The sequence below is a fragment of the Corythoichthys intestinalis genome, chromosome 9 (assembly GCF_030265065.1).
Source record: "Corythoichthys intestinalis isolate RoL2023-P3 chromosome 9, ASM3026506v1, whole genome shotgun sequence".
Lineage (NCBI taxonomy): Eukaryota > Metazoa > Chordata > Actinopteri > Syngnathiformes > Syngnathidae > Corythoichthys > Corythoichthys intestinalis.
This window is the reverse complement of record NC_080403.1, coordinates 6,030,796-6,042,874: the sequence shown is the minus strand read 5'-3', so window position 1 is coordinate 6,042,874 and position 12,079 is coordinate 6,030,796. Positions and strand designations below refer to the sequence as shown.

General features: G+C 39.3%; 1 protein-coding gene across 2 annotated transcripts in view; it reads left to right on the top strand.

Annotated features, from left to right (window-relative positions):
• LOC130921372 (sodium-coupled neutral amino acid transporter 3-like) overlaps window positions 1-12,079 on the top strand; it is a 60,509-nt gene that overhangs the window by 39,614 nt on the left and 8,816 nt on the right. For both annotated transcript variants that reach the window (XM_057845196.1, XM_057845195.1), the window contains 7 exons: window positions 2,328-2,410; window positions 4,440-4,498; window positions 4,977-5,147; window positions 8,049-8,128; window positions 8,214-8,314; window positions 9,122-9,246; window positions 9,334-9,478. In XM_057845196.1, the coding sequence (XP_057701179.1) occupies window positions 2,328-2,410; window positions 4,440-4,498; window positions 4,977-5,147; window positions 8,049-8,128; window positions 8,214-8,314; window positions 9,122-9,246; window positions 9,334-9,478 (764 nt within the window). The remainder of the gene's footprint in view (window positions 1-2,327; window positions 2,411-4,439; window positions 4,499-4,976; window positions 5,148-8,048; window positions 8,129-8,213; window positions 8,315-9,121; window positions 9,247-9,333; window positions 9,479-12,079) is intronic.

Sequence of the window (12,079 nt, the reverse complement as noted above, 5' to 3'; positions counted from 1 at the left end):
TAACAGAGAAGATAGACGGAGAGACTTGAAGTTCTACCGTATTCCGAGAGACCCGGAGAGGAGAGCGAGATGGACTGCTGCAATTCGACGAGAAAACTGGGCTCCAAACGATTACCACAGATTATGTAGTAGTCATTTTATATCTGGTAAGATGCATTTAATATATATTTAGAGGGTTTTGGGCTGACAACCACAATTAAGATCATTGCGATGCTAATCGCCGACAAAGTACAGTTTCAAATTCAAGATGCTTATTTCTTCCACCATCATTACATTTTGAATAATATTTAGCTGGTACCAAGTGAAAGAAGCTGGCCTCGTCTACGGATCATCAGTTAAACAGGTGTGTCCAAACCTTTTGCAAAGGGGGCCACATTTACTGTGGTAAAAATGCGGGGGGCTACCTTGGCTGATTCACATAGAACAATATATTTAAACAAATTTTAGCAAGCCCTTCTGTGTGTCACGTTTGCTTTATTATTATTTTTAATTCATAATTTCAACAGTCTCGTCTTTGTGGCGTTCTCTTTCGACACTCGGGCTCTTGCGAAATACTGCTGTTGTGAAATTGAACTAGCTTCAAGTTGCTATAATTTCTCGCTGCGTATCTTCCCTGTAATGTTGTCGTACATGTCAGCGTGTCTTGTTTGGTAATATTGCGTCACATCGAACTCTTTGAAAACAGCGACTGTCTCTTTCCAAATGAGGCAGACACAGTTGTTGCGGGTTTTATTGAAGAAATAGTCCAATATCCACCTATCCTTGAAGCGTCGGCCATCGCAGTCAACTCTAAAAAAAACTTTTTTTTTTATTATCGCCATTTTAGAAATCACACGGGGTAATGTTGCTTAGAGTGCTGCTCTTAATGTTTTTCAAAATTTCGTGAGAATAGGCTGAGTTTCTGTAGAAAAGATAGTTGTAGATATCAGGGTAGCAGATGTCAGGCAGAGAGGGCGAAGACAGCGGGTCGAAAAATATCGATTTAGGCATCAAATATGGATCTGGCGAATGGATAGACTGAAGCTTTTCCACATAACGCCTTTTATGCAATGCACCCAATGAGTTTACAGCGTCTGAAAGCACCGGGGCTTCCATGAATTGCACTATAAATTGCACGACAAATTGAAACCATTGTGAATACGGATAAACAAAGACGGACAATATGGCGGCCGGATACAGCAACACGTCATTCTGTGACGTTGGTGAGTAGGGTCTATACTGGGGCACGTGCCCCAGTGAAATATATCTGGCGACCCCCATGAGGTCGGCCATGGGGGATAGACAAAAAGTAATGACCTCTGTTGGCAAATCTTCAACTTACCAAAAAGTCATACAATTTAAAGTCACCTAAAAATAAATATTTGTGAAGGTGTAAATATAGCTAGTATTTGCCATTGGCTTTGTTACGCATTTTTATAGCTTGTTAGTTTGTGTTTGTATATTTTGTTGTAGTTTTTGCTCCCACCTGTAGGCCTATACAGAGCACGAATCATTAGGGGGAAGCTGCCATTTGTCTTGACATGTTTTCTCCTGTTTTTGTTTGTGCATGCAGTTAGGTTAGCAATAGTTTTTATTGTTACTTTTTGTATCATTATTAGGTTTTAGATTGGGTGTTACTCAGGACTCGGTTTTGTTTGTTTTGGCCTGGGCTGAGCCCGAAGAAAGGAAATAGTTGTGTATTTTTGCATTTTGTAAATAAACTTTCCTTTTTATTCATTTTGTCTCATTTCAAGTCTTATGTTGCATCTCACCAGATCCTATGCTGCGGCGTAACAGGAACGCAATGTACATGTCCACATTTCTTCCAATGCTTGAAATTAGAACAACTTAGAAGTCACCTAGCATTTGGAAGGTCTATGTACTGTACATACTGTATATACTGCAGGGTTTATGTTTTATGAGTATCATCAATAGAGGGCTTGTTGAACGGGGGCGTACATGTGGTGTCCGCATTTAGCAGATGGTGAGTCAGCTACAGGATTGAAAGCAAAGCAATGCCAGCATTGGATATTCTATTTGCGCCATGCATGTCTTGCCGCCTGCATCATTTGAGGGCATAAAGGAAATATGTGGCTTACATAGGGACATCAGTGTGTGGGGTTAAGCTTGTCCTTCTTTCTTGCAGCTGCGAGTGCTCTCCTTGTAAATCCTTAGTTATGTAGGATTCTATTTCAGTGGGACTGTGTAAGCAAACACTACACAACTTTAACTTGAAGGTTTTAACTGTTGGAAAAGGAAATCTGTTGCACTTTCTCATGAACAGTATAATCTAATAATTCTAAACAATGAACTAAATGAAAGTACACCTTTTTTCTTGTCCTTAACAGTCTTTGGTACTTGAATGGCAACTACCTGGTAATCATGGTATCTGCTAGTGTCATCCTGCCCCTGGCCCTGATGAAACAGCTAGGTGAGTTGACAGTCGACACTCTTCCACCACAAGATTTGTGTGCAAACAGCACATTGTCAAGACATTTGTAACTGTGCTAATGTGACTCTAAGCGCATATTATTCACACCTGCCTTTTTTGGTCCGGACCAAACTAAAAAAGCTCATGGTGTGCACCTTTTGGGCTTGTGTGAAATAACCAGCGAACTCTGGTGCAGAACAAGCAAACAGTTCGAGACCTTGTCGGATAGGTGGTCTCGGTTCACTTCCAAGCGGACCGTGGTCTGGGCTATAGCTGAAATCTTTTTTTTTTTTTTTTTTTTGCCTGCTAAAGGCTTCCATAGCCAGGAAATGTTGTTTGGTTAGCATCACAGTTCGTGGCTAGCAGTACGCCGGCTAATATGAATCGGGGTTCAACTTAGAGAAATGAGGATCGGAATGTCTACTGTCCTTGTAAAAGAAACGTGGCACCAAAGGCCTCTTATTCTCCAGATTTTCTACAAACACTTGTAATTGGCTAAACCAAATCATCATGACCATGTTTGCAGTACTCCGAAGCTCTGTGCTTGTTTACTTCCTTATTTTACTTCCCCGTCCAGACCGTTTTGTCCAATGATTGAACGGTTTTTGCACAAGTGTAGATTTGTTGTCAAATCCTTGCTCAAATTACAACGTGAAAAAGTAACCGCATCAAAAAATTCCGGACCAAATGTGTTTTGGTGCGGTCCAAAGAAAGCGAACTATGGACTGAATACGCCCTAAGACTACGGTCACCCTGCAAGATGTGATTCTGAATTTGGATGTTATCTATTTATTTTCTTGTTAAGTACAATGGTTTCATATCATTAACATTTTTAAGACAACTTTTACAGTCGACTTCTTCCGCGCCTGTAAAGTGACTCAGATGCTCACAAAATCTGATGTCAAGGGGAATTAACCCAAATCTCCGCAACGGTAGCAGTTCACAATGAATAAATAATCTAATTACATGACAAAAGCATCATTACTTAAAATAAAGTGCATAGTACTCAACAACAATGCTAATTATTTCTAGACCAAATCCATTGTCTTTTGCTCCTGATAGCTATTGTGGGCAGATTAAGTAGTAAGGCTTTACATTTACTCCATTATATTTACTTGAGTACCTTTTTTTAAAAAAAGTACTTCAAAGAATAGTTTTACAACACGATACTTTTTACTTTTATTTGAGTAGATGTTGAAGAAGAAACGCTACTCTTACTCTGTTACTTTGGGCTACACTAGAGTCGATACTTTTTCCTCTTCACCTAATTTTTGCCATGTAGAAGTGCCCACAGTGGCTCGACCAGTTTCACCAATGACACGTCGCAACAATAATCACAGGACTCCATTATACCAATCAGACGTAACAATACCATCAAATTTCCACACACAATCAAATCCTATGATCACGCCGGCGTGTTTAATCATGTAGCGTCTTTAAAGCGCCCTACAAACAAACTATTGCACACAGAGCGCTGCCGTCAACAATACCAGAAAGTGTGCATTTCAAACTCACTCCCAGTTTTTCCTGACAGCGATAAACCACTGCAAACTGGAAATATAATCATTTTTAATTTCATGGTAGAAAATATGTTTATCCACTAGAGGGCACTCATGCTCTTGGGGCGAGATGGGTGATGTTTAATTTCTGTGTATTTTTTCAGTCGAAATTCGATGATTTTGATGTGTTTTTATGGTCAAATATGGTCATGCAATAGGTTGTAGTAAAATAATAACAACAGTTTATATACATGACATTGTGCCTAGAAAAAAATATATACAATTGCTATAAAAATAAGTCAGACATAACAAGCAGTTACTCATTAATTCTTTTCATCGAATACTTTTTTACTTGTACGAGAGTACATATTTTGGATGGCTACTTTTCATTTTCCTTGAGTAATTTTATTTTGATGTAACACTACTCTTTAGTAAAACTCTTGGCTACTCCACCCAGCTCTGATTGTGGGTAGCTAATAGAGCAACTACGTAACTTCTGTAACAAGTTCCTCATTTTTGTCTTCCTTCAGGTTACCTCGGCTATACCAGCGGATTTTCGCTCAGCTGCATGGTGTTCTTCCTTACTGCGGTATGTTAATTACTCAGGAAACAATGTAAAAAGTTATGGGAAGTTCACAATAGGTAAATCGACCAATATATATTTGGTTTTATTACGCTTTTTCTGCTTTTCACATGTTCTTGACATCATGATACCAAGATGGCACCTATATGACAACAATAGTCACAGGGTGTCAACGGACTGTTGCAACTGAGAGACTGTAAAATGGCAAAGTAGTGGGCATCCTTGTTATGAATTTTATTATTCAGCACTTTGTCAAATAAATTTAACTTGTAAAGGTTGTGGCGAATTTAAGGTACTGTACTTCCTAAAATGTCACCAACAGCCGAAAATCCCCAACTTTTTTGAGTTGTACAGTGTTTATGTTCTGCTAACATTGTCCGTGTACTGCAAACTTTAGGAGCGCCATTTGTGTCTGAACAGAATCGTGACCATCATATGGATTTTTTTTTTCACCAAATGCCCTCTCTTCACACCTCTCAATCAGGTCATCTACAAGAAGTTCCAAATTCCGTGCCCCTTTGTGGAGTTCAACTCACTCAATGACACTGCAACTGACCACAACCTGAACATGTCAAACCACGTGGGCGATCACATCCTGGCTCACAAAGAGGACGATGCCATGTGCACGCCCAGTTTGTTCACCATCAACTCACAGGTAAGCCCACACACACTCTATTGCCATTAAACGATCTATGATTGAGGTAGTTGTTGGTTGTATCATATTGGACAAGACTCTCTCTCAAGACTAGGGTTGGGTATCGTTTGAATTTGAACGGTTCCGATTCCACGTTTTGATTCTGGTTCCAAACAATTCTGAATTCCGAATCTTTTAATAGGTAGGGTAAAAAACAAAGCATAGTTTACGTTAATTTCTTAACTTCTCGATTATTTTTCAAATGATTTAACTTTCAATTAACTATGATTTTCTCACAGGGCTATTTTTAACTTGTATATAAATATCAGTCTTTGAACTTGAGTATGATGAGCTTTCTTATAACAGGAGTGCACTTTCACAAAGATGTTTTTCTTTTCAAAAGCTCATGGAGAAAAAAATTACACATATTCTTTTGCCTATGTTTTAGTTTCATATGATGCTGCCATTTTACATGTTATTTAGCTCCCACTAATGGGTTAACCTGGTGCAGAATATGAAACAAACAAACAAAAAACAACTTGTAAAACCCAGTCCAGATTAGCAGTGGGTACAGTATAAAATCAGAAACAGTTTTTGTTGAGGAAAATGATCATATCTACCTTCTCAGGCAGTAAGCGTGAGCGTTCTGAACAGATAGTGTATCCTGCAGTGGAGAACACACATTCACTGGGTGTAGATGAGAGCATTCTGAACAGATAGTGTTTCCTGCAGCGGAGAACACACATTCACTGGGTGTAGATGAAGCTTGAACGCATAAATATGAGAAAGCGGGAAAAAGTCGCAAATATTACATAGGGGTAAGGTAGTTGTGAGACGCTAAGCACTTTAGATACATGTACCTTAGCTGAGAGCGACAACGAAGCATTAGTATAATTTAATAAAGATAAGGCAAAATAATAAGGATTTCCTTATTTGTAAAACAGATTCTAAAACAAAAATGCTTTTAATACTGTTGATCTTAACGGCAGCGGCAACACGCTATGTTAAGTGCTTAGCTGCTTATATTGCTACATTAGCCCGATGTAATAATATGACATATTGTCGTACTATTCCATCCATCCATCCATCCATCCATCCATCCATCCATCCATCCATCCATCCATCCATCCATCCATCCATCCATCCATCCATCCATCCATCCATCCATCCATCCATCCATCCATCCATCCATCCATCCATCCATCCATTATCCACAGGTTAATCCGGGGTTGGGTCGCGGGACAGAAGACAGATGTAATTTATTGTTTTACTTACATGATTCTGACTGGTTAGAGGACTGGCTCAGCGTGTCAAATACGCGACACTCAGCTATGCGCTACTCGGCACTTGTATTCCATGAAGCTGGAGGAGTTTAAGAATATTGGTTATGCAGCCACCTTTGCATGATATACAGGAGCTGTGTTGCAAATGTTGCACTGAGCTGAAAGGTCATTTTTCTTTGTCAAGTTGAGCCAAACTTTTGAGCGCCGCCGCACCATGTCCATGATTGAGATCAAGTCGCAAGGCACAAACACACGCTTCATGTGGCTTCTTCTTCATGGTGTTCGGCAGCTGTTTTTTCCGATCGGCGGTCAGGGCACCGAAACATGGAATCAAAATGTAAAAATTTGAACGGTTCCGGGAGCGTCGGAGTATTAGTCCCGGATCCCATCGATGCTCAATGCTCGATGTCCCACCCTACTCAAGACTTTGTAAAAATAGTTTAGGGAAGGCAGTTTTAGGTCCCTGTGTGCCAAGCAAGGTCCATAAAGGCTTGGGCAATGTTCCCTCTAAGCTGCATTTGTGCGCAATTGCGCAGTGCTTGCATATACTCAGCGCACAAACAAATCTATGCAGCGCACAAAATAAAACTGAACAGAAACATATTGTAGCGACACTAGGACTACTGTGGGCGTCGCAGCAATGTGTAAGCGTGACACTCCCGTTGATGGGTTACTACACCAGGATTGTATATAATGTAGTTGTGATGTGCATGTGGGTGGGTACGGAGAAAAATAAAGAGTGAAAAGTGAACCAGACTCCTGTGCTGATTTACTGGCGCAACATTCTGCTGCTAGTTTTTGCAAGCGCTACAGTATTAAATAATATCTAATTTTAGAACTGATAAAATGTAGTTAATTAGACCAACAAAATCATTTTGTTCAACTTAATGAGCAACAGGTGTCTAGCCAATAACTGTTGACTTCACTTATGTACGCAGCCAATCGTAGCATTGACAATGTTGTGCATATGTGGCCTGCCCATACGCGCCATGCAAGTTAGCTAGCTAACAACAGAGCAGTAAAGAGATGCAAATCATGGCGAAAGGAACGGGCAGCGATACTACACTCATCAAGCTAAAGTAAAAAAGAAATGTGTTTTTTCTAAATGGAATAGCTGTCGGATTATGTGCAAATAGAACAAGCAGTGAAACTGAGTGAGATTATTTTCTTTTCCGTTTTTTAACCTGTGCTGGATAGCTCCTTAAACATGAAGAACAGGAATTTAATAAACAAACTCCCATTGTCGTTCTTCATTATGTTTTATTTATTATCTCACCCATGCCACAACTGGACCTTACCCAGGCCAAAACAGGACTCTTCCAATGGTTAAAGCAGGAATCTCACATATAACATAGTAATTTCATTATTTTAATTAGCCATGAATATGGCTTATTCTTGCTATGATAGAAGGTTTCGAACAGGCACGATACTGGTGTGTGGCCACAGCGTACAAATCTGATGTTGCTCACAGTGGTCCCCAGTGTGCTCTGGGAGCTTGTGTGTCTGCTCAGACACATGAAAAATTATAGGGAACATTGGGCTTGGGTGAATTTTGTGTGGAAGAACTTCCATTAAAATGAACAATATTATTCCTTGTCTACTTTCTTTAGGTCTAAAGTATTATTGTGCTTCTCCATAGACGGCCTACACCATCCCCATCTTGGCTTTCGCCTTCGTTTGCCACCCGGAGGTCCTCCCAATTTACACTGAGCTCCGCAAGTGAGTTGTTTTTTGTTGTTGTTTTTTAAATGCAAGTTTTAATCATATACAATGTCACATGCAAATCATTTTTTAAATTTTGCAGCCCCACTAAAAAGAAGATGCAGAAGGTGTCCAATATTTCCATCTTTGTCATGTACACTATGTACTTTCTAGCAGCTCTCTTTGGCTACCTGACCTTCTACGGTGAGTGTTGAGACTGTTCGTATCTACTGCCTCTGCAATATTATGTAATAATGTATGATGTTTTAAACATTTTAGTTTTTTGTTGTTGTTGCTTTCTTTATTTGGTATCCACATTTCTAATGACTCAATTCTGTCAATAAATGTGTCATATGTTTTATGTGACAACTGTGTGTGTGTATATAAATATACAGTATACTGTATATGTCTATATCCGTATTGATATATGAATGGAACTCAGGTGACTTGAAGTTCCGCTCAGAGACCCCCAATTTAGCGACATTTCAAAATGTTCCTATATGCACGTGTAATACATCATTGGAAAGCTTAAAATCTCAATTTTCTGGGGGAACAACCTGTTTGGACCCTAGCATGTCGAAAGGGCAAAAATGCCTATGACCATACCTGCTGTGTCTGTTGAATTATCAAATATAAAACCATTCAGTCTCATTTTTTACTGTTGAAGGTTTATCCTAACAAATTGAATAAATATTAACAAGCTTCAAAACGTTTCGTTGAACATGCTTGGTTGTCAATGGGACATCAATATTAAAAATTTTGACCAAAAAACAAGGGATTTTTAAAAAATCTTTTTGGGTCCAAAATGGTGCTCATAACTGGTCAATGAAGAAAACGACTGTTTGGACATGAAGGTTATGGTGTCCTGAAAAAAGGGACCCCAACCAGCTCATTGTGAACATTTTTTTTTCTTTGAAATATAAAGGCAACATCATAGGCATGCAAATTCGGACAAAATAGGCTCAGGTGTTGAAGGGTTAAATTTTTTACTTTCTGAATTTGCTCCTATAGGCAACGTGGAACCAGAACTGCTGCACACTTACAGCCGTATTGATCCATACGACACTTTGATCCTATGTGTGCGAGTGGCTGTCCTCACCGCCGTCACACTCACAGTCCCCATTGTGTTATTCCCCGTGAGTTTACACATGGAGACTACAATACAATTCATTAATGTGATTAAATGTCTCATGTTACTTGGCAATGCGTTACATTATACACAGGTGCGCAGAGCTATCCAGCAGATGTTGTTCCCCACCAAGGCCTTCAGCTGGTTGCGTCACATCGCTATCGCTCTGATTCTGCTGACGTTTATCAACATGCTGGTCATTTTTGCTCCCAACATTCTGGGCATCTTCGGAATTATCGGTAAGTACAACATTAGATATTTGAAACTAAATTAAGAATAAATGCCAATGTATTTGGTATCATATCTCCAGACTGCTCCTAAATAGTTTGACACAATGCAAGTAAAATTTTCACCTACTTGCACCTGTGCAAGTAGGACTTTTGCGATTTATTATTATTATTATTTTTAAAAACATTATTATTCTTGATTTTTTTTGTGGCTGACGAGCCTCTACTCCACACTTGTTGGCGGAAATGCATTTATCAGTAATATAGAGGAAATTAGTGGAATTTAAAATATTGACAGGGTTCCTCTGGCTCATTGAAAGTTAAATTCAAGACTTATTAAATTTGCCTGAGACGGGGGCGGGCAGGACAGGACGTCAAGTCGTGTGATTTAGTTGTTGCTAAAAGTCACACCTAATCAATCGAATCACATCAGTGGAGCCACATAAACAACATTCAGTGTTTCACAAAAGTGAGTACACTCTTCGCATTTCTGCAGATATTTAAGTATATCTTTTCATGGGACAAAACTGACAAAATGACACTTTGACACAATGAAAAGTAGTCTGTGTGCAGCTTATATAATAGAGTTCATTTATTTTCCCCTCAAAATTACTCAAAATATAGCCATTGATATCTAAACCCCTGGAGACAAAAGTGAGTACACCCCATAGAAACTACGTACATCCCTAAACGTCCAAATTGAGTACTGCTTGTCATTTTCCCTCCAAAATGTCATGTGACTCATTACAGGAGTGCTGTCAGCATTGCTGTAGAGATTGAAGAGGTGGTAGGAAGCCTCTTCTGAAGATGGTACACAAGAAAGCCCGCAAACAGTTTGGTAAAGACATGTCAACAAAGCACATGGATTACTAGAACCATGTCCTATGGTCTGATGAGACGGGCCAGCTTACTTTTGTACGTCTTCAGAAGAGGCTTCCTCCTGGGGTGACAGCCATGCAAACCAATTTGATGTAGAGTGTGGCATATGGTCTGACCACTAACAGGCTGACCCCCCACCTCTTCAATCACTGCAGCAATGCTGAGAGCACTCCTGAAATGAGTCACATGACATTTTGGAGGGAAAATGACAAGCACTACTGCATTTGGACATTTAGGGATTTATCTAGTTTCTATGGGGTGTACTCACTTTTGTTGCCAGGGGATTAGATATTAATGGCTATATTTTGAGTTCTTTTGAGGGGAAAATAAATTAACTCTATTATATAAGCTGCACACAGACTATTTTTCATTGTGTCAAAGTGTCATTCCGTCAGTGTTGTCCCCTGAAAAGATATACTTAAATATCTGCAGAAATGTGAGGGGTGCGACAAGGCCAAGACGAGAAATATTACGAAAATGGAAGTAGGCTGATCTGGTGATGTGACCACGACAGACTTCAAGCACTAAATAAAATAAAATAAAATAATTCATTGTATATCATTAAGTAAATATCTTTCTGAAAGTGTCCCTTTTTTCCTTGTAAAGGCACTTATTTTAACGTGCAGGTGTGCCCAATAATATAGGCTAGTATTGCATATAAAACACTTATGGCTTACTTATTGTGTCTCTGTTTACAGTCTAAATCCACCGTGTTTGACATTCTGCTCTGTCAAGAACTGGAAATCTAAAAAACGTGACCATTACATGTTGACACAGAAAAGACAAAAAATGGATGGCCGAAAACAGTCAATATTATTGTCCCACTTATTCCACGAATTTGGGGTCATGTTTCATAGGCCAGAGGTTCGAGTTGAAGGCATTTCCGTTTACATGCTGCCAAGGGCGTCTTCAAAGCGGCCATTAGCTTGACAAACATGCAGGGGTACAAACATAGATTGCCTTTAAACATTCATCAGCAGTATGGCGGTATCAGGAGTGACAGGGAGTAAGACAAAATTAACACACATTCATACCTGTGAGTCTTGATTATAAGGGAAACACTTGTCGTGTATAGAGAGGAGCAGGGCGCTATTAATGCCCTCACTATACATTTGGAGTACCTTTGGAAGGAGGAGCGGTCTAAAACTGCCAAGTCAAAATCTAACAAGCTGAAAAAAATCCTACCAGAAAAGATTTCTGCATTACCATTAAAGCAAAAATACAAAAGAGCAACAGTGTTAAACTGGTGAACTTTTATTGAACCAAAACACCTATTTTATGTAAGAAGAATCTCATGCCATTCAATCAGAAATTCTGAAATAATGACAATCTGATCAGATGTTCAGTGTGAAATTTAGTCATCTGCCCACACTCCCTTTGGAGTCCTTGGAAATGTGTTTTGTTAACATGGACTTCAGAGCACCGCGGAATACGCACTTTTCACCTTAAAATATTATTATTACATTATCAGTAATGTGTATTTTTCATGTGTTTGAATAGGCCATAAAATATGCCACAGGAAAGAGCTAGAGTTGAAAATTACAAACACAGGAAAGCATCCTCATCTTTGCTTATCCTTTACAGGGTTTAAAGCCCATACCTCATAGACTTCATAACCTATTGACATGACACGGGAAACGGGGGCGATTCGTAGGGGGGCTATTTTCAAAAACTTCAAATTCAAATATTTACAAAACCAAAGCTGCTACCGACCTAAAACCAAAACAGGCACAT